At 37.7% G+C, this 27473-nt stretch overlaps 3 protein-coding genes across 6 annotated transcripts in view; 2 read left to right on the plus strand and 1 right to left on the minus strand.

Moving 5' to 3' along the window:
- Positions 1–2455, plus strand: part of LOC143510872 (E3 ubiquitin-protein ligase RNF31-like) — a 25051-nt gene extending 22596 nt beyond the window's left edge. The window contains exons 22-23 of one of the 2 annotated variants that reach the window (XR_013130096.1): positions 171–2009; positions 2324–2455. Coding sequence is in view for 1 of the 2 variants with exons in the window: in XM_077000709.1 (XP_076856824.1) it covers positions 171–218 (48 nt within the window). In the remaining variant the exon portion in view is untranslated. Of the gene's footprint in view, positions 1–170; positions 2174–2323 lie in introns of those variants that run through there. The other variant, XM_077000709.1, reaches the window with a different exon arrangement.
- Positions 2353–11801, plus strand: irf9 (interferon regulatory factor 9). Of its 2 annotated transcripts, XM_077000711.1 has the most exons (11): positions 2353–2487; positions 3410–3466; positions 5010–5132; positions 5398–5578; positions 7772–7911; positions 8104–8188; positions 8952–9014; positions 9144–9524; positions 10733–10845; positions 11460–11495; positions 11651–11801. In XM_077000711.1, the coding sequence occupies exons 1-11, from the start codon at positions 2485–2487 to the stop codon at positions 11657–11659; spliced, it is 1191 nt and encodes a 396-aa protein (XP_076856826.1). In that variant the 5' UTR covers positions 2353–2484; the 3' UTR covers positions 11660–11801. The 2 variants fall into 2 exon arrangements, with proteins under 2 accessions (XP_076856826.1, XP_076856825.1); XM_077000710.1 differs by having other exon boundaries at positions 11460–11801.
- A 9279-nt stretch (positions 11802–21080) lies between these two features.
- The window catches only part of emc9 (ER membrane protein complex subunit 9), a 55447-nt gene continuing 49054 nt past the window's right edge, over positions 21081–27473 (minus strand). The window contains exons 5-7 of one of the 2 annotated variants that reach the window (XM_077000716.1): positions 21950–22019; positions 21493–21587; positions 21081–21326 (exon numbers count right to left, since the gene is read on the minus strand). In XM_077000716.1, the coding sequence (XP_076856831.1) occupies positions 21146–21326; positions 21493–21587; positions 21950–22019 (346 nt within the window). In that variant the 3' untranslated portion in view covers positions 21081–21145. The remainder of the gene's footprint in view (positions 21327–21492; positions 21588–21949; positions 22020–27473) is intronic. The other variant, XM_077000714.1, reaches the window with a different exon arrangement.

Here is a 27473-nt window from a genome sequence, read left to right on the forward strand (position 1 = left end):
AATTTGACAAATAGCTAGCACATATTTAAGATTATGTTATGATAATGTTAATATTATAATATGAACTAAGGTGCTTTTAATATTGGTCTATTTCCAATGTGATATGTGTAACTATTTCTGAAATTTGTTTTTCTTTTAATAATCTATATGTTCATATTGTATTTTTGCAGAAGCTGATGGAAATCCCCCTTGGTGAAAAGGTCCCACGAAAGATTTGATATAAAGGGGAGTCTTTAGAAGTGACTAGTTATTGAGTTTAAAACTGGCCATTATGCACACATCCACTGATTGGGCTTATGTAGCTGACTTCAAAATGCTTATACTTCAAGATTGCTTTTATTGACCATTTAAATCAACATTGTAATCACTTTTTAAAACAAGTCTTAATTTAAAATATTGAGAAAACGTACTTTTTAAAAACTAAATTCTAAAGCATACTACAAACATCCTAAATTTAAATAAATAACTCCCTTCATTTGATTTCTCCTGAAATTGTGACAAAAGCCCTCAAAACATCAGAATGTCCTATGGAAGTCATGTGTTAAACAGATCAATGCAATTGTCAGACAGCTTGTGAAGAAAAACTAAATTACGTGTGCACTGTATGCCACCACAATACGCAAACCAGAATGTTTGGGAATAATCAATTATCAATACTATGCCTCACTAAAATATTTTATATTTGATTTACCAACAGTAACCCTTCTGTCTATTAGGCGTTTAATTTGCATTACTAAGCAAACTTAGTAAGTAGTGTCCATGAAATTAAACTTGTGAATTAAATGCAGTCCTGATTATATTTTTAAAGCAGGTTTTAAAACACATTTTCAGTGATGTTTTAGCTACTGTGATAACAGTCATCTGGTGACTGAAATTTTTTTAATTTATAATTTTAAATAAATTCTTTAAAAAATTCAGTCAGCTGTATTACTGTCATGTCAACAGAAATATTTATTTCATTTTTTAAATTAATTGCCATTTCAGTTCATGCAGTCATTACAAAGCACAGGAGTCAAGTGATGGTGGGTTTAAAAGTAAAATATGTTTGGAATGTGCATCTTTAGAATAACAGTTGTCTAGAAACTTACTGGTTAGTTAGATTTCTGTGACCTACTGTTAAGGGCAATGGGTCATGTGTCACTGATGTGTTCTGCTCACACCTCCATTGTTCATCTTGGCCTGAATGCAGCCATTGATACAATAATACTAATGCCACATTAATTATATCTCCCTGTTTGTATCCCACGAGTGACAAGTCAAGAGAGAAAAGAGTAGAAATGAAAAGAGTCAGTTACTGCAGTGGTTACTCACTGAGTGGACAATGTAGGTTTCAGTAGCTTTCCAGCTGTTTTTCCCCTGTATTTTGTCAGGGTCAAGTTGCAGGGTTCGTACGGTCATGAAAAACCTGGAAAAGTTATGGAATTTGAAAATAGCAATTTCCAGGCCTGGATAAGTTTTGGAAAAATAAAAAATACTCAAATGTTTTGGAAAAGTCATGGAAATTTGCTTGACACAATAAAGGTATGTTGTTCTGATAACCGGAAGAAAAAATTAATAAATATAATATAGCCATTTTTTTTCATTGTGCGGACCGCTAACGTAACTTCACACATTAGTTCACTGCGTTAGCGTCGGACTCCAAGCGGAGCTGTAGATTGTACTTTGATGTAAATCAGCGTAATGCTGGTAAATGCCGATTAAACAATGACTGCTTCAGTTGGACAAATACAAGCTATGGCTTGTGAAAGACAAGGACACGGGGCGTGCAAAATGTGCACGGTTAACGATGGAGTTAGAGACTGAAAAGATTTAGATACGTTTTGATCGTAAACACAGTATAGAAAAAAAACTAACGATGTCCTCGTGCGTACAACGCGAGAAAGAGCGATCGTGTTGCCGAGATGGGCTGCAGTGGAGCCTGTGCTGCCTCAGCTTATCGTACACAACACTCCACAACACTCCACTGTGCTGCCACTGCTCCTCCGTGCACGCGCGAAATAAAAAAAAAAGTAGGTCGTAACTCCGGTTTATATTGAAAATACGGTAAATGTTTATTTTTTCAATTAAACCACGTGGCTTGTCATTAATTTATGATATACTGTGGAATTTTGGCCTGGATTTTTTCTCATTTGTCATGTCTACACATATGTTTAGAGAATGTATAGTCATTAAAATTTGCCTCAAAGTCATGGAAAAGTCATGGAAATTGATTGTCAAAAAAGTGTATGAACCCTGAAGTTGTTAAGTTTGTTAGTTATTTTGTTATGCCACTATGTGGCTTTGTTGCCACCTGGTGGTTTGAAAAATTTACAATCGCTTGCAGGATAAATTTGCTACGTACCGAATAGTCACGTGATTTCTGGGAAAAGGAGCGACTTTCTGTCTCAGATGGCATCAGCTGAAGGGCTCAAAAACTCAGCAAAATAACGTTTTCGTATTAAAGCGAGAATTATTTTCCACAAAGAAGAACAATAACAACTGAAGATGGTAAGCGATTCTTTAATAAATGCTTGTCAGTGACTTTTAACATGCTATAGATTACCTGAAAGTGGCAACCTATACCATTTCTAACATATATAACCTATATCTATAGCAGTTAAGTTTATAAATACCATTAAAATAGCATTAAACAGTTCAGAGTGTAGAAAGGATAGTAACGTTATATGTCCCTTATTTTACAATGTTAATACAGCTTGTCAGTGCATAAAGCAGACATGTACCGGGGACACAGGTAGATAGCTAGATGGTAGATATCTCATCTTTTAGCGTTTACTGGCTAGCTTTAATGTGTTTCTGAAATATAATAATAAACTCTTGTCGTCAATCGGTATTACGCCACGTCTCTTATCACTTCCTACTTATAGAGGGCGTGAAAAGCCCGAGCTGACAGTGGTAAACATCTGAAATGGCAGATGTCCAGTTTTCACATTTAGAGGGTTTGCGTCTGTTGTGTAGCACACTTAAACAATCTGTTTTAAACTCGGCCTCATAATTCTCATACAACTCTAGGCCTATAAAGCACTTCCCTGACTTATTTGCAGAGAAAGAGCAGGAAATGTAAGATCAGTGAGGACTTTTAATTTGTAAAGATTTTCATAAAAGGTTTTGTAAATTTAGTTTATTGTTGTTGTTGTTGTTGTTGTTGTTGTTGTTGTTGTTGTTGTTGTTGGTGGTGGTGGTGGTGGTGGTGGTGGTGGTGATGATGTTATGACTATTATATATTAATTTTACATTTCTGTTAAAGGTTTAATTTTTTGGAAAACTTCAAATAAATCAAATGGGTACTAATATGTCTAAGCAAACTTTATAGAACATAAGAATCCATTCTCAAAACATAACCCACCATATCTACATAATAGGTCTGCACAGGCTGTCAACTGGGCATGATTGTTCACTTGTTTTCTTTCAGATGGCATCAGGTAAAATTCGCTGTACGCGCCGACTGCGATCGTGGTTGGTTGAGCAGGTGAGTATGATTGAATGCTTGTGCAGCCATTGATCTATTAGTTCTGTATCCAGTTAGAAGATCATTACAGTTTTTATAAACTGCTCAAACACTTAAACCCTTGGCCAAACAAAGCTCTCAGTTGCTTGAACTCATATTTAGCTAATTGTTCTTAACAATTGTCTTAACAGTTTAATTGTCAATACCTTAAACCATTTCACATGGTAAAACACAATTTGCAGATCTTACACTTTTCAGCAAAACTCTAAACAAATTCTCATACCCAAAACATATTTTGCACTCTAATGCACGTCATCCATACTGGTAAACACAAGTGGCACAATTGGCAATACAAATAAAGTACACAATTGATTAAATCAAAATTGATTTCACTTCTTTCAAATGACGTGACACAACCATGCCATGGATTCAGACTGGTTATGTAGGTGTGGAGTCATGTCAAGGCTGGACATGGCACACAAAAGTTCTCCTGTTGCCTCAAGAAGGAAAATATTGCCTTTGATGTCGATAAAGTGCTTTGGCGTGACCCAGTCCAAAGACAAGTAGAAGCACATTGATCACATTTTTGTTTAGTTTAGTTCTTTGATTTTAGTCTTTTACTGTAATATTGTATACTGTAGTACAGTGCATTGTAGGCTGTATACTGTACAATATTGTAAACAAATTGTATGGCCCTGAACATTTGTTTACAGTACCTATGGCTCAATAGATTTTGACTGGCTGCAGGCTCATATTAGCAAAGAACAAGAATTACAATGTCACAGAGACAAAGAGCATAGAGTAGTACAGCAGAGTAGTAGTTTCTGATCAGTTTATACTATGTTAGAGCTGCTTTCATTCATCAAAAGACAATGACAGAAATATAAGAAATTTGTTTTGAGATTATGTAAAAAATTGCTTCTCCTTGAGAACTGTGTTAAACAATGTGTTTTCTATTTTTTGGTGTACTGTTTACTGACTGCTTGATAGTGTAAATCATTTTGATTGCATTATTTATGATGTGAGAGCAGTGTTTGGTTTTTGTTTTTTACACTGGTAAATATTTTTTGAAGCAAATTCTCCTTGAAGATGAGGTTTTGTGTTTAATCTTTTAGAATATGGAGCAAGGTTTCAGAAATTGTGTTTTATCCTTTGAGAAACTGTACATGTTTCATAATAAGTGTGTTTAATAAAAGTAAACAGCAAAAATGTAATTTCTCACAGGCCCTTCCAATATATTTTCCTATCTTAAGGTACCTTAAGATGCTAGTGTACTCAGGTGTAGAATAGGTGCCCTTGAGCAAGCCACCTAACCCCAACTGCTCCCCGGGCGCCGGGCTAGGGCTGCTCACCGCTCTGGGCACGTGTGATCCACAGCCCCCTAATAATCACTAGTGTGTGTGTGTGTGTGTGTGTTCTGACTGCACAGATGGGTTAAAAGCGGAGGACAAATTTCGATTGGGGTGTAAAAAAAAAAATCACAATTGACAAATTATGGCACATTTCGTTTCAATATGACCAAAACTGGCAGAATTTCATTTTTGTCTTACTCTGTGTTGTGTAGGTGAACAGCAGAAAATATCCTGGACTTGTATGGGACAACCCTGAAAAGACCATGTTTCGTATACCTTGGAAACATGCTGGAAAACAAGACTTCCGCAGTGAGGAAGATGCTGCTATTTTTAAGGTCTCGGGTTGTTTTCTGTCTCTTTGTGCTGTTTTCCACTTCACACTGGAGACAGCACCTCTTTCATAGCACTAGAGGCATCACATGTTTTAGAACTTGCAATACCACCATAAATATTTGATCATTCCTAAAAGCACAAAGTAGATCTTATAGAAGGCCTAATTCCAAACAATTACGTAATTCTAATGAATACATATGGAACACATATATGCATTACTGTACTAAACATTTGTTATTTTGGAATTTGAACCTTTCACACTAGCAGGCCTGGGCGGAGTATAAGGGGAAGCTCTCAGAAAAGGGCCAGGCTGATCCTGCTTCCTGGAAGACTCGTCTCCGCTGTGCCTTAAATAAAAGTCCGGAGTTCAGTGAAGTCACAGAAAGGTCCCAGCTCGACATCTCGGAACCTTATAAGGTGTATCGTCTTGTACCACTTGATGAGCAAGGTAAGAGGATACACTGATGACTTTTAGAAACACACACAGTTTGAGTGCTATGTGTAGCAGTTTGCAATCACTGTTAGTAACCACACCATGGCCATAAGACCATTTAATAAAGCAACGCATCAATCACTTGGATAAAAAGTCCCAGATCAAAAAAAGTTAGGACACTAAACAAACTGTGAATAAAAACTGAATACAATGATGTGGAGATGGCAAATGTCAATATTTTATTCGTAATAGAACATGATCAATAGAATGATCTGTCATTTAACATTTTAAAGGAAAATTATGTTTATTCACAATGTCACCAAATCCCAAAAAGTTGTGACAAGTAGCAATAAGTGGCTGGAAAAAGGAAATTGCATATAACGAAGAGCTGGAAGACTCTCTTTCTGCACAACAATGGTGGAATTGGTGATCATCTTACCCTCTTGTCTTCAGAGAGACACTCTGAGAAGCTCTTTTTATACTCTAAACACCACCTAGGGATTTTTTCCTTGCCACTGTCACCCCTGGCTTGCTGGATCTGGAACCATGTACTTGTAAAGCAGCTTTGTGACGTGTTGTAAAAAGCACTATATGAATAAATTTGACTTTTGTACTCGAATAAAGTGGAATAATGGGGCAATAGCTCTGGTGGGGAGCCCCACTCTGAGGTGGCGAGGAGAGTGAAAGAAGAGTAAGAGGAAAGTGAGAGATTGTACCAGTCCTGGTTCCCTTGTGCGCTGAGAAGATTTTGCCTCCCGGATGGTGACTCCCTACTGCCATAACTGGAGGAGGACAGGAGGACAAATGATAAGGAGGAGAACTATCAGCTGGCTGGCTGGTATCCTCTCTGAGCGCAGGATCAGAGAAGTCCCGCTGGAAACCAGCCAGCCAGTCCTCCTCCCCAAATCAGACCACCTTGCCAAAAGCTATCTCTCTGTTCGCAGGGGTCAGCAGAAAATGATAGATAACGATCAAATTACACAAAGGGTGCTCACATGCATGGTTTAACACAACGGTGAGAACTTAGGAGATAGGGAGGGAGACAAATTATTTAAATTATAATCAAAGTGTTAAATGTTTACATATTACTTATGTAAATTAATAAAATGATTCATGGAAAACAAAGAATGAAATTTTCCATTACAAGACAACATGCAAGATGTGCAAATACACCGAGAATTACAAGACACGAGAGCTACATATAACAATAACAAGACAAGAGACAGATGAACATAGACTAACACATACATGCTAAGAAACACACAAACATACATACAAACACAAGTCCAAGAGAGGAGTCGGAGCAGACTGTGACATTAGGGTTATCTTACTACTGTAGAGCTATGTTTACCGTTATTTTTATGGTTAGTGCAAATATACTCTTCTGTTTAAAATACAGAAAGAGAAGAGAAAAGAAGAACAAAAGCATTGTCCAGGAACAAAAGCATTGTTTACTTTTGTAAATGGAAAATAAAATTGAATGATAAAATAGATGTAAAAACTTTTCTTGCTATTTGTGGAATGATAAGTTTAATAATTCTGAAAATATACATCAAATTTGACTGAAATACCCCACCATAGTATTTAGCTGTTCAGTTTTTATGTGTTTTTAGTTGTGTACCACTGCATTTGTTTTCTTTTAGAACCACACTGCTCAATGCACTGACCACCTTACAAGATTGTGTATCTGTACTCAATGTACATGAGCCCCAACTGAGTTGAAGAGCATAAATATCAGTCAGTACAAGAATAAATTTCCTTTAACGACATCTGAAATGGTGCTCTTGCTAGGGTAGCTGGTCAAAAGGTGAGTTTTTTTTTATTTTACAATCAAGTTAGGTTAGGAGACTTTATTTTCATCCACAGCACATGTGGTACATGAGGTAGAACGAAATTGCATACCCAAGGTCCCAGTTACCCCCTGTCTTTTTTTTTTTTTTAAAGAAAATCATGAGTATACACTGTATGTGTGTGTGTATGTATATACACACACACACACACACACACACACACACACACACACACAGAGATTAAGCCTATGCTGGCACTAATGGACTTTCAATTGGTATTCTGTTAGTTCCATCTTAGGTTTAAGCTGGGTTTGTAAAACACTAAAAACTAAAACTTGCATATTGTTATATAAATGACTGTGAATGACATCTATGCTTGAAAGGTGCTATATAAATGGACTTGCATTCCATTGCATAGGATTAGCTGAAGTTAAGAAAGGTGGAGACAAAGCAGTGAGAAGAATCAAAAGGAGCAGGAGGAGTGAAGCAGAAGGCAGTGAAGAGAGTCAGCCCAAAATGATCAAAGACGAGGCTGCCTCTGTTCAACAAATCACTACAGTAAGAAAATAACTGCCAAATATATAATGTACCAATTTTTGATTTGGGAAACTCGTTATTAGCCAAGCCATTAGGAGAAACAAAGGTTTGTCTGCCAGGCTTGTACTGTAACTGTACTGGTAATAATTGTAATTGAGAAATTTAGTTCCACATTTATTTGCAGTTTTATCATTGATTTTGTTTGAACTGCAGGAGATTGAAACCAACACAGGGAAGGAAACCACATTTCATAAAATGGAAGCAACAGAGCCGACAGTCATCTTTAAGAATGACCACTGTGAGTGAATTATTTACAGTATACAAAATATGGGGTTCCAAACAAAGTGGCAAGACAAATCATTAATCATGACTTTGGTTGCACAAACCAAGCAGACTACAGAATAAATGACAAACAAGCCATACTGAGACAACCAATGTAGTGAGGTGGTCTGAATTTGTCTCATTGGCTGAATTTTGCCTTTCTTTGTTCATAACTGAGACCATGCCGGTCATGGGGCACAGACACAGCCACACGAACACCACAGTGATTTAGTCCAATTTAGTTCATACGTGTATGCAGCTTAAACTCACTCATGTTTGTTTATGAAGCTGATGCTAACTGATGATCATGATTGACATGATCACACAGCCCTCACTGCTTTGTCCACACAGCCAGTTGATAAATGCCAGATTATAAAACACATTTCAAATCTGGAGTTTGACTGTCAGTAACGAATTGGGACAACATCTCAATTTGCGGGACATGTGAAAAGTAATGAAAATATGTGACTGTCCCGCACAAAGAGGTTGAAAATTTCTGAAAATCAAAAATTTTTCCTATGACCTAGCATACATTTCCATATGGGTTGAAAGAAGGTTCTGTCAAAAGAAAATCTGAATACAATTTTTTCTGGATGCTATCCTTTATAATTCTTAGAAGGAGTCATAAATGGCCAGACGTGTTAAGAAAATCGGAAATCGTAATTGGCCAAGAAAATTGTCATTGGTGCAACTCTGAAATTGTCTTGTGCTACTATGATGATAAAAAATTTTCTCTCCAGTGATGAATGAAATTCAGCTGAACGTCTTGATAGAAAATGTTCCTCCCTCTGGAGATAGTAAAGGTAATTGGTTAATAACCTTATTATTATTAATTATGATATAAACTATTTTGCATACTTTCTGTTTAGAAAGGATTTAATATAGTCTATTTTATATATTGGAATTGACGTGTTTCTTCTTGTTTTTTGCAGCATCACACTCCTTCGACATCACTGTGTACTATATTGGCCAGGAGGTTCTGAGGCGGGAGGTTATGGGTAGTGATGTTCGGATTGCGTATGTGCCCCACTCTCCCTCCCCTCCCACTCTGAATGGATCCAGCTTTACCCGCATCTCTCTCCCGCCTCCTCCCTCAGATGTAGTCTCTAGTGAGAGCCTGGCAATTATTTCCAAACTTTTACCTTTTATGGAGAAAGGAGTGGTACTAACCTCCACCGGAGGGGGCATCTATGCCAAACGTTTTTGCCAAGGACGAGTGTTCTGGAGGGGGCCACACTGTGGAGAGGGACCACACAAGATGGAGAGAGCCACAGAGCCTACAATGCTCTTCAACAAGGACATTTTTAGCCAAGGTATTTATGACCTGCCCAAAACATACATACATTTAATGCACATTGTTAAAATGTGCATTAAATTAGATATTTGAATGTTTTCATATGCAGTGCAACTTGTTTAACTGAAACATGTTTATATTAACTTTTAGCATTTTTGGTTTAAGCTTCAGCCACATGTACATTGCATAGATTACAGCTTCAAGTGTGACGACACTGAGTGTGATCACATTGCTCTGATCTTAGCTTCATTACGTTGGCTCCCAGCTCCCCATAAACATTTTTTTTTTATTATGAAATACTTCTAATGACCTATGAAGCACTAAATTGTCTTTCCTTAAATACACGCAGACTCTTTCAAATAAGGAAATTACCACAGTAGGCAGAGTTATTACCTTTCAATCTCCCACACTGGAATAACTTCCCTGTCAGATTTCAAGAATCATCAATGTTTAAGGCTAGACTGGAAATTTACTTGAATGCTTTCTCGGTAAATGTGCAGTTCTGGGGCTTCATGCGCATTGAGATCTATGGTATTTTGGGATGTTTTCAGGCGGTTACTTCATTTTTGTCTCTCATTTGTTGATTGAGAGCGGGGGAGTGCTGCAGAGGGCCAGTAGATGTCAGTTAGTTCAGGCAATGATATCCTGATACACGTAGCACATTGGATCAATCTGTGGAGGGCTTTCTTATGCTGGGAGCTGCTGTGGTCATTCCAAGCAGTAATACTCCCAGAAAGAACAGACCAAATTATTGCAGTGCAGGTAAAGAGCTATTGGGGTCTTGCAGTATTGGTTTCCTTAGCCATCTGAGCTGATATAGATGCTTTCGTGCCTGCTTCACCAGGGTGGAGGCTTTTTAAAGCACAGATTAAAGACCTAATTATTGAGACTCACTTATACATAGCTTGTTGGATTGTTTTGTTTTACTTTTATTTTATATTTCAGGATTGTGTAATCATGCAAACAATCATTTCAATATAAAGCATTTTGAGATAAAGATCGGGTGATCTTTACTTTCCCTTAAATGTATAATTCAGTGTGTACAGTTTGTCTTTGTCTGTATTTTTGAGAAGTGTGTTGTGCAGGGCTCATGATAAAACAAATGTCCTATATTCTACTTATATAGTGCAAGAAATTTAGTTTTAGTATGATCATTTACAAGTGAATTATAAAAATACATACTTGTTTTATCATTATAATTGTTTTGTTTATTTATTTAACTTTTAGAGCTGAAGGAGTTCCACACTGGAGGGGATCCACCTCAAAATGAAATCACACTTTGTTTTGGGGAGGAACTTTTCAGTGGGGATAATCTTATGGACAAGCATATCATCATTAAGGTAAAGACACATTAAAGCACAGGACACTGAGATTTTGCCTTTTAACTTATTATGGTATAGATCTAAGAAAAATGCTTTTTTAAAGCTTCAAAATATATTCAAAAGATATAAATTACTTCCTCAATAAAAATAATACTGGTGTAAAAAAATATCTGGTTTCACATTGTTCTTTTAACTATTTCCAAAAACTCCCAACATTCATTAAAACAGTAATATTAAGGTGTGCTTTTTACATTTTATACAGTCATGTACTGTATATGTAACATGGAGGGTCTCAGTCGCGAGATCCACAGCAAGGTTTTTAAAGTGATAGGGAAACCCAAGAACAAAAGCCTCCACCAAAAACGAATATGAGAAACGCGCTGATGTAAATTACCATACAGAGTACAGGGAAAACCAGGAAGAACAAAAGACTCAACGCGACAAGCAAACTCCAAACACAAACTAAGGATATAGATCCTTAGTTTAGTTTGTTTAGATAAATCTCTATCCTAAAGTTAAATTTAGTCTTCGTGATATTATCAATGCATGACTTAAAGAGGGTATTGTGTGTATATATAGCTGTAAATATTGCTTTAAAACCCTCTAAAGGTCTTCTCTTTCTCTACCTTCAGATTTCTCTTCCCTGGGCTAAGAAACTAATAGAGGAGGTACAGTCCTTCCGTAAATCTCTTGCCATCCTTCAAAACTTGGCTCATCAGTCTCCATCAGGAGAGGTTACTTTAAATCTTGTGGAGTTACCCCATCAACCAGTTAAAGCCCTCTAATTTAATTCTCTGCATTCTGTCCAACATTTTGTACATAGACAATATGAAGACTGAGGAGCAAGCATTACTTGGCAGCCATTCTGTTTCCTTCATCTGAATCAAGACATTACAGATAGTTTAATTGTATAAATATTGCAGACATTCTGTTTCTGAAAACACTAATAAATAAAACCTTTACTGTTCAAAGGATTCAGCTGACCCATTGTTTCATTATTTTTCATGCCATAATGGATATGAAGGTAGATGTTTTTAAACAATCATTAACAAAAGTACAATTTCATGTTGCAAAAAAGCTTTCAAGTTCAAAAAAGTGAAGTTGTTAACCATCCTCAGTTTTCAGTCATCCATTATTTTAAATAAAGAGCAACCTCACATTTGCTTAGTTGACTTAGAAAACCTAATACAAAACATATACAGTGTGTTTAAGGAGTAGTTCTCAAATGGGGGTGTTTGCACATTGTAATATTTTTGAAGCTGGGAATTTTATTATTATAATTAGTCAACCAGCGACAAAAGCTTATTTACGTTTATTCAACTGCAGAACAAATGAAATGTCAACAGGTTAAATTCAGTTCAGTTAGAATGATTCAACTAAATTTCCATTATATTTCGGTGTACTTGCATATAAAGGATCAATTTACTTATAATTCAAAGCTGCAGCTCTGGGTGTTGGCAAACTATAATTGTATAGATCTGTATAAGTGTACAAACAGTACATTTTTTGTTGAGTGGACCTTTTGTTATCTTTATATTGTCAGTACAACTTAACTGTCCATTTGTTTATTTAACACAGTGGTTCCCAAAGTGGGCGGAGCTATTGCAGGGGGGCGCGGAGCTTGGAAGTAAAACATGTGCACATGTGTCAATATTAGGGATGCACCGATTCCGATATTAATATCTGAAAAAATTCTAGATCGGGTGACAATGTGACCGATCCATAAAAACAGATATATTCAGTCTAATTCTATGCTTGTAACGCTCGTCAGAATTAGTTCAACCTTAAATATCCACTCTGTCCCAGATAGAAGTGAACTTGGACAGTTAACAGGCGAGTGAAACACGAAGCACACAGAGGAGAGGTGTATGGAGCTATTATAGTGTCACCAGAACCTGAACCTGAAATCATTATCACTTGAAAAAACAGTCTGTAAAATCCTCGCAGGTATGCAAAAATTCGAGTTAAAATTCAGGTTCAGGTCGAAATTCAGGTTCGGGTCGTAATTCAGGTTCGGGTCGTAATTCAGGTTCGGGTCGAAATTCAGGTTCGGGTCGAAATTCAGGTTCGGGTCGTAATTCAGGTTCGGGTCGAAATTCAGGTTCGGGTTGAAATTCAGGTTCAGGTTGAAATGCGGTTCATCCGGGATACGTAGGATGAGCAAACAAACTCAGAGCTAATCAAACTGCATCTGGCCAATCACAAAACATATCAGAGGTCATTAAGAGGCGCGTCTTTCTGCTAAATTTCCTGTAAGAGTGCGGTCCCTGTTTGGCGTGTAAGTAGCATGTAAGCAGCACGAAAGTGACCACTGTGCCACCCAGAAATGGCACCTTGTGGCAGCTGCCACATAATCGTGGCACTTAGTGTGGCCAGTGCTGCGTGACTGTGGTCTCCGTTGTCCAGAAATGCCGCCTGCCTCTGCTGACAGACATCTAAAGACTCTTGGGTGACTCTGCGTATCGGCCACTCGCTTAAAATCATCCCGACGAGCTCCGAATCGCCATTTGTTGAAATGAAGACGGTTCATAACTTTTGTTTAAAAATTATGTTGAGTGAAATACTAGCCGACATCCAGCTAGACAGCTCTATATTACTAGTTCAGAATACTGTTTAGCGATAACGTCGAATTAAGATTATAGGAGGGTACGTGAATCTACAGTGGTAGACCGTTAACGACAGCACTAAATTTAAAGGGTTTATTATTATAGATGTATGGTTATCAGTGAATGTTCCTACACGCCATTAGCATCATTTAAACCTCTGCGAGCGAATGGCATCGCATTTAGTATTTGTGCAATTTGTAGTATATTTCGCTTTGTATTGGTTTCTATTGTTAGTCTAGAATGTCAGCCGAGCGGCTCCCGACATAATCATTAAACAGCATCCTGAACTCGTAGTTTGGAGCTGTCGGTCAGCTCCGAATCGTTCACCCAACATAAATTAACAAACAAAAAATATAAACCATCTTCATTTCCACGAATCCTACAAATGCGATGCCACTCGCTCGCAGTGGTTTAAATGACGCTGATGGCGTGATGAACGTTCACTGATGAACAATCTGTAATAAATCTGTTTTATGTTGTGACGTGGGGGTGAAGTGTTATCAGTGGGAGGACACTTGCTGAGAAGAGCATTTTATATAAGGGGTTTCACATTTAACATTAACTTAACTACGTTAATATAATAGAAGACACAAGGACAGCACGATCATGATGAGGCATGACTAAACTAGACGACACCACAAACCACTACAGCGACACAACACGGATTTATATTCGCGGATATATATTTATATTATATAAATATATTTATTTATTTGTTTATTATTGAATATTTGATTATTCTGCTACCTCCTGTTATCGCTGAACTAAACTTTCGGCACGAGACTTTCAGCGCGAGCTCTTCAGCGCGAGTTCTTCTGTGCGCGTTCATGTACGTTGCTCCAGAGTTTGAAAAGACACAAGAACAAACGAATTACTTGTTATATTCCTTGTTGACACTTGTGGAAGATATTTTACTGTAGTTGGCTTTGTTTTTTTTTGTGTTGTTGTATGTCAAATGTAAAACAAAGTTCAAACTTAGCGCCCTTGGAAGCAGAAGGAGGTAGGAAGAAAAATTGTATTAATCCAAAAGAGTGATTTATTTAATTTAAAACGAAGGGAGATGTGATTGTTGTTTTGTTTTCAGTAAGAGCTGCGGCTCATAACATAAAGTTGAGTTCATGTGCAAGTTTGCTAGGAGTGACGCATTTAAAGTTTGGACCCTGTTCTACACATTATCTGTGAGGTATGGTGCTAGGGCATTTGTGTTTATTTTTTATTTTTTGCCACATTTTGTAGTTTTCACGGTGTCAAATGTCGGTGGCGAAAGGAGGAGAGAATAAAGATACACCAGTCGAAGCTCCGAGCATTGTTTGTGTGATTAATCCAAGTGGTCCGCTACACGGATGACTAAAGCGAACATACCAGAGAACGAGTACAGATAAACACGAAAACACTCAAACTTACCCGTGCACAGTAGTGTGCACAATTAGACCCCAACTCTGCCCTTTATCAACGAAAGTGCCCTTTTGAAACTTCGTTTTTTATTATTATCATTTTACTGAGGTCGGTTTGAAATGATCTTTTGAAAACCTGAGCGATTAAAAACAATGCCCTGAAATGCGCCACCACCTCGCACACACCCGACCTCTCTCTTCCTTTAACACCAGATGCGCTGCAGCAGCAGTTCAGTTCAGCGAGTGGAAGGAAGCGTCTTCAGCACAGCACACACGGTCACAGATAGACTTCTTCTCCCGTCCCCACCAGCCAGGTCACATACAACGTTTTCTGTTGTATATGTTTTGTTAGGCAACATAAATTAACACATTCGTTTGTGAAAGAAGAAACGGGAAGTTCCCCATTACCTGTGAAAAATGTCCATCTGCATTCGTGTAATGACAACAGTCAGTAGCCTACTCAGCCTACTCATAACTCATTCTCGTACTTTTTGGTCTTTTTACTGTCTTAATTGTAGGCCTATATTGATTTACTAATTGCAAAATATATGCAACAATGCCTGCAGACAGTGGAGGGTAAACAGAAGTTAACTGAATGACAATGACTGTATAGTTAATATTGGATATGGATTTTATCAGTTGGCGGTGTGACTTTTTCCATTGAAAACTCACGTTTAGAGAATGTTACTAATAAAAGTCAAATTTCATTCAACATGCGCTTGTAATTTTTTTTATAATGAATTGTTCCACGTGCGCTAAAAAGTGCCCCCCCCCTTCCCCCCAGCACTTGCCCCCCAAAATGTCTGTGCACGCCACTGCCCATGCACACACCACATACTCTCATACAGAACACATACTCTTTAACGATAATGTCAAATTTAGATTAGTGGTAGACAATGAGTGGCAGTAGCCGCTCGGTGGTTGATGGCTGATGCTGCGGTGTTACGTGAACTGTGGATTTTGGGGAGGTTGTTTTCTCTTTCGGTTAATTTTGGTTTAACAGGTGGATTGCCTCGGTACGGGTGGATTCTGTCGGCCAATCGAAGATCGTGATTTGGATGAGGGGGAGGATATTCGGCTTCATAATCTGCATGACGGAGTTGCTGGAAGTTGCCGGGAGGCGACGCGAGCATTTACTGCCTTTACGGTTGTGTGTGTGACTTTTGAGAAACTGTAGTTCATGATTCTCATGTGAGAGGTGAGGGTTTGTGCGATAGCTTTTGTCATGAATTGTCATGAATAGCGTTGTGAAAATCGCCACCATGGAGTAAGAACGTAGTAGCATGTGCACAATTATAGACACCCATGCAGGGATGTTTTATAAGAAACACCAGTATAGAGGCGGGCACCGTGTATGTATATTTGTTTGAGATTATCGTTGTAGATATATATTTTTTATTTATGTTAGTAAGGTGTGAGTCTTGCTTTGTTAACTTAGTGTAGTATATTTTGTTTGTTTCTTTTCTTTGGTTCCGTCTACTGCTCCTTTCCTTGGTTGGTTTATGGTCAATCGTGTATTTTTGTACGTACGTGTCTGTTCAGTGTTTTGCTGCGTAGAAAAGGCTCTTCTACCCATTACCACTCTGCAGTAAAGAGTTTTCTTACGTATCCGTCTGGTTTTCGCGTTCTTTAATTTCATCTTGTCCACTACGCACATGCTACTACCCCACACCCCAAACCTAGACCCATGACATCGTGGGGTTGTAACAGACGTAATCTAGACTAACAATAGAAACCAATACAAAGCGAAATATACTACAAATTGCATAAATACTAAATGCGATGCCATTCGCTCGCAGAGGTTTAAATGACGCTGATGGCGTGTAGGAACATTCACTGATAACCATACATCTATAATAATAAACCCTTTAAATTTAGTGCTGTCGTTAACGGTCTACCACTGTAGATTCACGTACCCTCCTATAATCTTAATTCGACGTTATCGCTAAACAGTATTCTGAACTAGTAATATAGAGCTGTCTAGCTGGATGTCGGCTAGTATTTCACTCAACATAATTTTTAAACAAAAGTTATGAACCGTCTTCATTTCAACAAATGGCGATTCGGAGCTCGTCGGGATGATTTTAAGCGAGTGGCCGATACGCAGAGTCACCCAAGAGTCTTTAGATGTCTGTTAGCAGAGGCAGGCGGCGTTTCTGGACAACGGAGACCACAGTCACGCAGCACTGGTCACACTAAGTGCCACGATTATGTGGCAGCTGCCACAAGGTGCCATTTCTGGGTGGCACAGTGGTCACTTTCGTGCTGCTTACATGCTACTTACACGCCAAACAGGGACCGCACTCTTACAGGAAATTTAGCAGAAAGACGCGCCTCTTAATGACCTCTGATATGTTTTGTGATTGGCTAATTGCAGTTCGATTAGCTCTGAGTTTGTTTGCTCATCCTACGTATCCCGGATGAACCGCATTTCAACCTGAACCTGAATTTCGACCCGAACCTGAATTACGACCCGAACCTGAATTACGACCCGAACCTGAATTTCGACCCGAACCTGAATTACGACCCGAACCTGAATTTTGACCCGAACCTGAATTGCGACCCGAACCTGAATTTCGACCTGAACCTGAATTTTAACTCGAATTTTTGCATACCTGTGAGGATTTTACAGACTGTTTTTTCAAGTAATAATGATTTCAGGTTCAGGTTCTGGTGACACTATAATAGCCCCATAGAGGTGAATCACTCATTCGTACTCGCGCTTAGTCCGTTTATTTGCTGGCTGTCCAAAGCTCATTGAATGCATTACTTACAGAAATAAAATAAAGATAAAATAAAGAGCAGTGGTCTGAGTCGGTCTACGGCAGAAAGCTAAAAAAAACAACAATATTCCATACGCTCGCTCAACTCGCTCCCTTAAAGAGACAGTACACATATTTCTGGCCGTTACATGCTTTGTGCTCTGCGTGATGTCTGCGCTAGCAAACTAGCCGCATAGGTATTGCTGTTTCTCTTATTTCATCTCCTTATTTATTTTAAATTATATTTAGAATTCTTGAACCATTTCAAAGGTTTCTTGCAGTTTATTTTTTTCATGTTTGACCAAAGTTGTGAACCTTTTGTTTTTGTCAGTTTCAGGTTCTTTGGTATTATTTATTTTACATTAGATGTTATATTCATAATTGCACTGACTGAACAAATGCAAGTTGTGTTGTTTTTACATGTTTTTATGTGTGTTTAAGTGTGCTGTACTGGTGCAGAGTTTTCAATAAACTTGTAATTCAGTATGTCTGTGTTAAAAAAAAATGCTTTAAGTCGATTCAGCACTGTTTTACTCTATCGGATCGGTATCAGCTGATACTAAGCCTCAGATATCTGAATCGGTATCGGAAGTGAAAAACGTGAATCGGTGCATCCCTAGTCAATGGGGGGGGGGGGGGGGGGGGGGGGGAGGAGTTTGGGAACCACTGATTTAACATAAGGAAATTTCCATTCTATGTGTGCACATTTCAACATTAATAATGTTTGCACATACCAACATCATGTGCGTATATAACAGTAGTTATGCTAATGTTATGCTACTGAGATCAGATGGATGCATTTTTGTAAAGGAAGGTTTTTGCAAGAACCGAAATAGGTGGAGTGTGAGAATAATCACTGTGTCAAAGGACTGTAGGAATTGATTGAAAAGGCTTTGGATTTGTTCCTGGTCAGAAAAATGCAGAGGGGAGCATCACAAATTTGGGGGTTTAAATAACTGATTTTCAAGAGTACTCATTAGAAGTGATTGAGCAAAGGCTGCATAACATAGGGTGCCACCACACTGCTTTTACTGCTTGTCAGGGCAGCCTTCACTTCACCATTGGTAGGATTTAGCCAGAAGAATTCCATTATCACTTTTCCATATTCTTCAAGTTATGCTTCAAGCTTCTGCAGAATATTGATCAGTCAATATAAGTATCAAGGTGTTTGCATATAATCCTTGGGTTGTAGGGACTATGTGGCGGTCATGATGAACGTCTGCTCTTCTGCAGACAAGCGTTTGTGAGTGAAGAACTGGAAGGTTCAGCTGGAAGGTCAGCCTACAACTGTGAGCAGCCATAGCTGTCAGTGTAATGAAAAATTATGATTTGATGTTAATAATTATGATTGGATTATCTACAAGCCATGGTATGAAAGTACCTGCAAACAATGTGTTTATAGCATGAGGAAGTAGAGAAGACATGTTCTTGATACCCTGACCCTGATATTTCACCTTGAGACAGGAAACAATAATTTTATCAATAACAGAGGAATCTGTTAAAGGCCAGAAGGTAAATGAAAGTTGAAGAACAACATACCCTTATATCTTCACAAAGGGGTCTGTCAGAAGACTGTGTGGGTTGAGAGTACTATAAAAGGAACTGAATGTAAGAGAATTACCCCTTTTACAAATGCTACTGATGTGTGCAATTGGGACATCCTCCATTTGCTATTGAGTTTTAATGCTATTTGTTAGCAATCATATTTCTCTGGAGTAATGTTTGGTTTTTCTCTTGTAGTTTCTTTGACAGACATCAACCTTGCACATTTATTCTTGCAGTTAAGGTGTTCCACATTAACCTTTTTGACTCAGGAGTGATGAAAATACCCACTAACGACATGTACATCACTCAGCATGTCTGCAAAAGACTAGGAACTGATCAATAACCTTCTTCGCAATAACAAGACACTACACAATTGTTGGATTGACTTCATATTTTTATATATATTCAACCACAAGACCTATTACAAACTAGATTCAGCTAGATGTTACCAAAGTCACTTGTCTTCCTTCCCAATGACAACCCACATGCCTTTCTTGTAGTTGTTACATGATGTCACTGTTAAGGGCAATAATGTTGGGAGGTCCAGATGAGCAATTGAGTTCTTTATTTCATTGCTGTAATTATTTGGGTGGAAAACATGTGCCTCTTTCAAAAACTACATAGTGGAAAAACATGCTTTTAGTGTTGTACTTACCACCGATATGTGGACTTCAGTATCCACAGATGTTTTTCTTTATTCTCACTCTGTGCAGGTATGGTGATGATTGGTTTAATTAATGAACAGCACCCTCCATAATTATAGACACCCCTTGTTAAAAGCCTTCAAATATATATATTTTTTATTCCAGAAGCATACTCTCACTCTGAATAAATAGAAAAAAACAACCTTCAACTCAAGTGAAAAAAAAATATTTATGTAATTTCTACTGTAGTTTATAAATTGGATCAAAGTATCTAGGAACCTTTAATTAGTAATTAATAACTGCCTGGTCCCTGGGGTATAAATATGGCATTACACAGGCCTATTTTACTTATTCACTCAAACATGGGAAAGAGAACAAACTACTTAAGTGTTCACCTTCATAAATCAGGCAATGGCTACAAGAAAATAGCCACTTAGATGCAGATGCCGTTATCTACAGTCAGAGCAATCAGCAAAAAGTTTAAAACATCTGGGACTGTGACAAACAAGCCTGGAAGAGGACAAGTGTGAGAAGGTGAGAAGGATGGTAAGAGAAGTAGAGTTCTCCAAAGCTGACTAAAAGAATTGAATCAAATGGTAACATCTTGGGGTTACGAGGTCTCCCAAACTACCACCAGGCGCTATCTACATGCCAACAAGCTTTTTGGGAGGCATATCAGTACCCTGACCTCAACTCAATAGAACACCTGTGGTGTGAGCTGAAGAGGAGAGTGCATAGGAGAAGACCCAAGACTCTTTAGAGATGTTGTGCGAAGATCCCTCTTTCTGTATTCTTCCATCTTGTGAAGAGTTATAGCAGAAGATTAAGTGCTTCTCTTGTTGGCAAAAGGAGGTGGTAAAGTACTAAACACCAAGGGTGTCAATAATTGTGGCACACATTATTTCATACAAAAGATTTACACTCACCGTGTTACACTACTGTTAAGTCCACCTTTTATTTAACAACATTATCATAAAGCAAGTTCACAAACGTGTGTCCAGAAAGAAGCAAGAAAAAAAAACCCTGATATTGTGTATTAAAATACCATTATCCCGAGACTCTTGTGATTGCCTCCTTTATTTTCACACCTTCATTGCCTGTCACACACTAAGATTTATAGAGAAAGACAGTCTGTATAAATGTCTGCTGTATTTGAGGCTTTAGTAAAGTATAACCTTTCCTATATAATTTCTGATCTAAATAAAAGCCTTATAATTAAGTGAATTGGATTTTAAGTTTAGTTGTATTATACCAATATTAGTTATATACACAAATATTACAAATACACAAAAGTTAGAAGTTTTAAATATATTTATTTTTTACATTACATACAGTTTGACATTAGTTGTTTAATAGTGCATATCAATTTACATATTTCCATTAGCTGGTGAGGCAAGCTCCATTATTTTGGCATTGAGTTTCTGATTAGTCCAGTCCTTTGTTATATCGTCCAAATGGCTGTCAAAATCCACCAGTAGTGTGTGATCCCTTGACTTCAATAACTGATTGGCAATTGAACGAGTTTCCTCCCACTGCCGAAGCATTATTCTATGAGGGAGGTAGTATTTTAAATCACTGTTGAAGACTGCATTGTTTTAATTTAATACATTTTAATCCCATTAAATCGTATTTACTCAACACTATAATTTGTAAACATTATTTAATCTAGTGCTTAATCTAGAGACCAAAAGAACAGGCAGAAGTATTTGCTTACGTATGCTTGTCTTTTAGGGTCCAACGGGACTCTTTATGTTCATATACCACTATTGGAGGAACCCGGTATCCTGAAGACATCTTTCTTCCTTCAATCTTTCATTAAGACATACACAAGAATAAAATTCATGTAACAATTTAAAGACTATATAAGTGAAAGAATCATTAAATCAATAAAAGCCTGTATAAATGCCATTTAAGTTAAAAGCTTATTCACGTTACACTATTAAAAATTCATGTACATTCAATTACTGTTCAATGCAAATATTAAAATATTTTAAAAGCTAAAATTTTAAAAAGCTTATAATATATTAATTATTAGTGTTAATTATTATTACTATACAAATGTAATTTTATTAATATAAATAAATATATTTATATATAATTTATATACTACAACATTAATTTAAAAGAAAAAAACAATTGCAATTCAAATAATTGAATAACAAAACAGTTACCATTAGTAAAACTGCATTACTGTAGTGCTCCACAATCTTCTCTGCCATTTTGAAAGCGCCTGGAGTGGGGCTGTTCAGGAGAAACAAGGGGAAGAGAGGAAATGCAAGCATTTCATTGAGGAAATTATTAAAAGCATTTGTCCATAGTATATGCTTTGACTAGTATGAGAGATGCACTATAATATTATTTTCTATTGGTATAATGCTTTTAACAACATTATCATAAAGCAAGTTCACAAACGTGTGTCCAGAAAGAAGCAAGAAAAAAAAACCCTGATATTGTGTAGACAGAACATGTTCTTTAGTTATTTCAGTCTGGACCCCATCACAGCACTGAAATTGCACTGATTAAAGTAGTTAATGACCTTTTAATATCTTCTGAATAGGAGTGTGATGATACACTCAGCTCACGAGACGAGACACAATATTGGGTTCACGAGAACGAGACGAGATTTTAAGAAAACTAAAATGAAAAATGACAACTGAGTTACACATGCATTTTGAAATGTTTTATTATACCTCAACATGCATGATGTAAGCATGAACTTTTAATAAACTTCTTCCTCTACAAATTGAAATTAAAATAAAATTCCATAAAAGTTAAAATAAATAAAAATATTTCTCCTTTTTTCAAGCACGAACAATATTACAGTGAGTCCCCGCTTAACGACGGGGTTAGAGACGGAAAAGTCCGTCGTAAAAGAGCTTTCGTCGTTAAGCGTGACTCTAGATTTAGATACGCTTTAATTGTAAATACAGTATAGAAAAAAACTAACAATGTTATCGTACACAATACTCGACAACATTCCACAACACTCCAGTGTGTTGCTACTGCTAAATAAGTCGTTCGTAACTTCGGTCCATCGTTAACCAGGCGTTAAGCGGGGACTCAATGTATTATGTGCAAAACAAAAAGTTCTTCTCTGTCAATACAGAGTGCAAATAGTGCAAACAGAGCCTGACCAAGTATGTCACTGAATTTGCTGCAACTACACTGCCATGTTCATTTTTAATAATATTAGCATGTCCACATATTAGCATCCCCACACTGCTCCCGATATCCTTTGCTGTCTCAACTTGTCAAAGCGCCTTTCTGTCCCTGCTACCTCTGTTCAAGTGAGATATGTTGATTTGAGTACTGAGCTGTGGTGGTGCTGTAAATGTCTCTGCATCGTGCTCGTATTAACCGTGGTGTACTGCATTATTTTCATACAATGTTGGCATATGTTCCGCGTCTTATCAGTCACTCTCTTGCCATTTATCATTTCCGCCGTGTACCCAAAATGCTGCCAAACAAACGATTTGAAAGTGGCGGGTGCATCTTCAATAGTAATACCTGTATTTTCTGACGTCATTCTGGCTGCTTGCTGGATCACTAATCTCGCGAGACAGATTTTGAATGCGACGAGAAATCTCACGAGATCTCGTGACACCCCTACTTCTGAAAGTTACACCTTGATGTTGGCATAAGAGGTTAAACACTCTCCTGGTTTGATTCCTACCTGAAAGATCATAACCAACTTGTCCTTGTAAGTAATGAATGCTCAGAACTAGAGGTGTATTCAACTAAGGATTTTCATAGTCTAATCTGATTAGTCAGATTTTCCCTTTAGTCGACTAATAGTCGAATCGGGGTTTTTTTTTTTTTTTTTATCTAGAGCACCTTAAACGGGATCCCGTTCTCATTCGGGACTTTTTTCCACTTCAAAGTAAAAACCTAAAACACTCAGATAAATGAATAAACAAGGTAGGTTGGCTTTATTCAGCTTTTATTTATTTACTTATTTATTTTTTACTGAAATATTAGAGAACATTAACCATCAGTGCGCATATCGAACTGTCAGACAGGCACTGTGCAAAATGTCAAAAATATTTTAAATAAAATGTGCCTGCCTGAAAATATTTAAAAAAATTGCCACACAACAGCAAAAAAATTATATGGAAAGGTTCAAGTAATGGGGTTTAAAAAGCAAACAACAACTAAAAATGTTTATAGGATTACTTTTTTTTTTATTAAACCTTTATTTTACCAGGCAAGACATTAAGAACAAATTCTTATTTACAATGGCCGCCTGGCAAGTAGCAGAGCCACTTGATAAAAATAAAAATAATCCACACTAAACAACACAATCACAACAGAAAATAACAGACACAATAAAACATAATACAAACACACATGCACACACTCATATATATTTTACTATAAACAAGTGCAAGTGTCCGTAAAAATGTCCTGTATGTAATTATTAAATTCAGAAACTCAGTTTTAGTGTTTTCTGTAGCATGTTCCAGTCGTGTGCAGCAGCAGACTGAAATGAAGAGGAGCCATAAGAAGTGTTTACTTTATGGAGTACAAGTTGAATGTAGAGGGAAGATCTGGTGTTGAACGTATGCAGATGTAACCCAGGTTAGAGAGAGAGACGTTAGATGTTAAACTTAGATAATTAGAAGTAACTAACCATATAGAAATATAGTTGAATTAAACAAAATAAATATTGTAGACTAGAGTAGACTAAAACGTGACTCCTTTTAAATAATGACAAAACCAAATTATTTTATTTTATAATTTTATTAAGAATAGTGTATACTTTTGGCAGTGATTGGGTTGCAAAAACCTGCACAATCAGCCAATGAACTTGCGTGATACACGCAGGTACATTTAGACGATGTTCGCGGGAATTCTTTCTTTTCCCTCCCGCAGGCGGTGCGTACACACTCAGTTCGGAGTTGACCGAATAGTGCTTGAAGTGTGACAGAAGTAGAGTTGGTGAGAGTGCAGTAGAGCACAGCAAATGCTACTTTCAGTGTTTTTTTCCTTGCCGTGAGCTGGAATTTGAGATTCGTCACCTATGGAGCTATTATAATGTCACCAGAACCTGAACTCATTATTACTTGAAAAAACAGTCTGTAAAATCCTCGCAGGTATGCAAAAATTCGAGTTAAAATTCAGGTTCAGGTCGAAATTCAGGTTCGGGTCACAATTCAGGTTCGGGTCGCAATTCAGGTTCGGGTCGAAATGCGGTTCATCCGGGATACGTAGGATGAGCAAACAAACTCGGAGCTAATCGAACTGCATCTGGCCAATCACAAAACATATCAGAGGTCATTGGGAGGCGCGTCTTTCTGCTAAATTTCTTGTAAGAGTGTGGTCCCTGTTTGGCGTGTAAGTAGCATGTAAGCAGCACGAAAGTGACCACTGTGCCACCCAGAAATGGCACCTTGTGGCATCTGCCACATAATCGTGGCACTTATTGTGGCCAGTGCTGCGTGACTGTGGTCTCCGTTGTCCAGAAACGCCGCCTGCCTCTGCTAACAGACATCTAAAGAGTCTTGGGTGACTGCGTATCGGCCACTCGCTTAAATTCATCCCGACGAGCTCCGAATCGCCATTTGTTGAAATGAAGATGGTTCATAACTTTTGTTTAAAAATTATGTTGAGTGAAATACTAGCCGACATCCAGCGAGACAGCTCTATATTACTAGTTCAGAATACTGTTTAGCGATAACGTCGAATTAAGATTATAGGAGGGTACGTGAATCTACAGTGGTAGACCGTTAACGACAGCACTAAATTTAAAGGGTTTATTATTATAGATGTATGGTTATCAGTGAATGTTCCTACACGCCATCAGCGTCATTTAAACCTCTGCCAGCGAATGGCATCGCATTTAGTATTTGTGCAATTTGTAGTATATTTCGCTTTGTATTGGTTTCTATTGTTAGTCTAGATTGTCAGCCGAGCGGCTCCCGACAATCGTTAAACAGCATCCTGAACTCGTAGTTTGGAGCTGTCGGTTAGCTCCGAATCGTTCACCCAACATAAATTAACAAACAAAAAATATAAACCATCTTCATTTCCACGAATCCTACAAATGCGATGCCACTTGCTCGCAGTGGTTTAAATGACGCTGATGGCGTGATGAACGTTCACTGATGAACAATCTGTAATAAATCTGTTTTATGTTGTGACGTGGGGGTGAAGTGTTATCAGTGGGAGGACACTTGCTGAGAAGAGCATTTTATATAAGGGGTTTCACATTTAACATTAACTTAACTACGTTAATATAATAGAAGACACACGGACAGCACGATCATGATGAGGCATGACTAAACTAGACGACACCACAAACCACTACAGTGACACAACACGGATTGTAAATGACAGCCTTATATTTATTTATTTGTTTATTTGTTTATTATTGAATATTTGCTTATTCTGCTATCTCCTGTTATCGCTGAACTAAACTTTCGGCACGAGACTTTCAGCGCGAGCTCTTCAGCGCGAGTTCTTCTGTGCACGTTCGATGTACGTTGCTCCAGTTTGAAAAAACACAAGAACAAACGAATTACTTGTTATATCCTTGTTGACACTTGTGGAAGATATTTTACTGTAGTTTGCTTTGTTTTTTTTGTGTTGTTGTATGTCAAATGTAAAACAAAGTTCAAACTTAGCGACCTTGGAAGCAGAAGGAGGTAGGAAGAAAATTGTATTAATCCAAAAGAGTGATTTATTTAATTTAAAACGAAGGGAGATGTGATTGTTGTTTTGTTTTCAGTAAGAGCTGCGGCTCATAACAAAGTTGAGTTCATGTGCAAGTTTGCTAGGAGTGACGCATTTAAAGTTTGGACCCTGTTCTACACATTATCTATGAGGTATGGTGCTAGGGCATCTGTGTTTATTTTTTATTTTTTGCCACATTTTGTAGTTTTCACGGTGTCAAATGTCGGTGGCGAAAAGGAGGAGAGAATAAAGATACACCAGTCGAAGCTCCGAGCATTGTTTGTGTGATTAATCCAAGTGGTCCGCTACACGGATGACTAAAGCGAACATACCAGAGAACGAGTACAGATAAACACGAAAACACTCAAACTTACCCGTGCACAGTGGCGTGCACAATTAGACCTCAGGTGGTGCTAAAGCACCACCAACTCTGCCCTTTATCAACGAAAGTGCCCTTTTGAAACTTCGTTTATTATTATTATTATTATCATTTTACTGAGGTCGGTTTGAAATGATCTTTTGAAAACCTGAGCGATTAAAAACAATGCCCTGAAATGAGACTCCACCTCACACACACCCGACCTCTCTCTTCCTTTAACACCAGATGCGCTGCAGCAGCAGTTCAGTTCAGCGAGTGGAAGGAAGCGTCTTCAGCACAGCACACACGGTCACAGATAGACTTCTTCTCCCGTGCCCCACCAGCCAGGTCACATACACATCAAGTCAAATCGTACTGTTTGCCCTCTAAGCCCAACATGAAATCATTTTGTTGTGCAGTAAAATGTCTCATACAGCACCAAACTACTAAGCATTTTTAGCCGATGGTCACCTGATAAACTAGTTGCACTAGCCCAAATCAATGATAGATAACGTGAGGACAACCACATACAAATAATTAAGGTACAGTTTGCAAATCTATGTGTTAAGCTGAACGTTTTCTGTTGTATAGGTTTTGTTAGGCAACATAAATTAACACATTCGTTTGTGAAAGAAGAAACGGGAAGTTCCCCATTACCTGTGAAA

Source organism: Brachyhypopomus gauderio, chromosome 3, assembly GCF_052324685.1.
Source record: "Brachyhypopomus gauderio isolate BG-103 chromosome 3, BGAUD_0.2, whole genome shotgun sequence".
Classification (NCBI taxonomy): domain Eukaryota; kingdom Metazoa; phylum Chordata; class Actinopteri; order Gymnotiformes; family Hypopomidae; genus Brachyhypopomus; species Brachyhypopomus gauderio.

Coding starts and splice junctions, on each gene's coding strand:
- irf9 (XM_077000710.1), top strand. Junction 5,133..5,397: donor AAGATGCTGCTATTTTTAAG/GTCTCGGGTTGT, acceptor TCACACTAGCAG/GCCTGGGCGGAGTATAAGGG. Junction 7,912..8,103: donor CTGTTCAACAAATCACTACA/GTAAGAAAATAA, acceptor TTTGAACTGCAG/GAGATTGAAACCAACACAGG.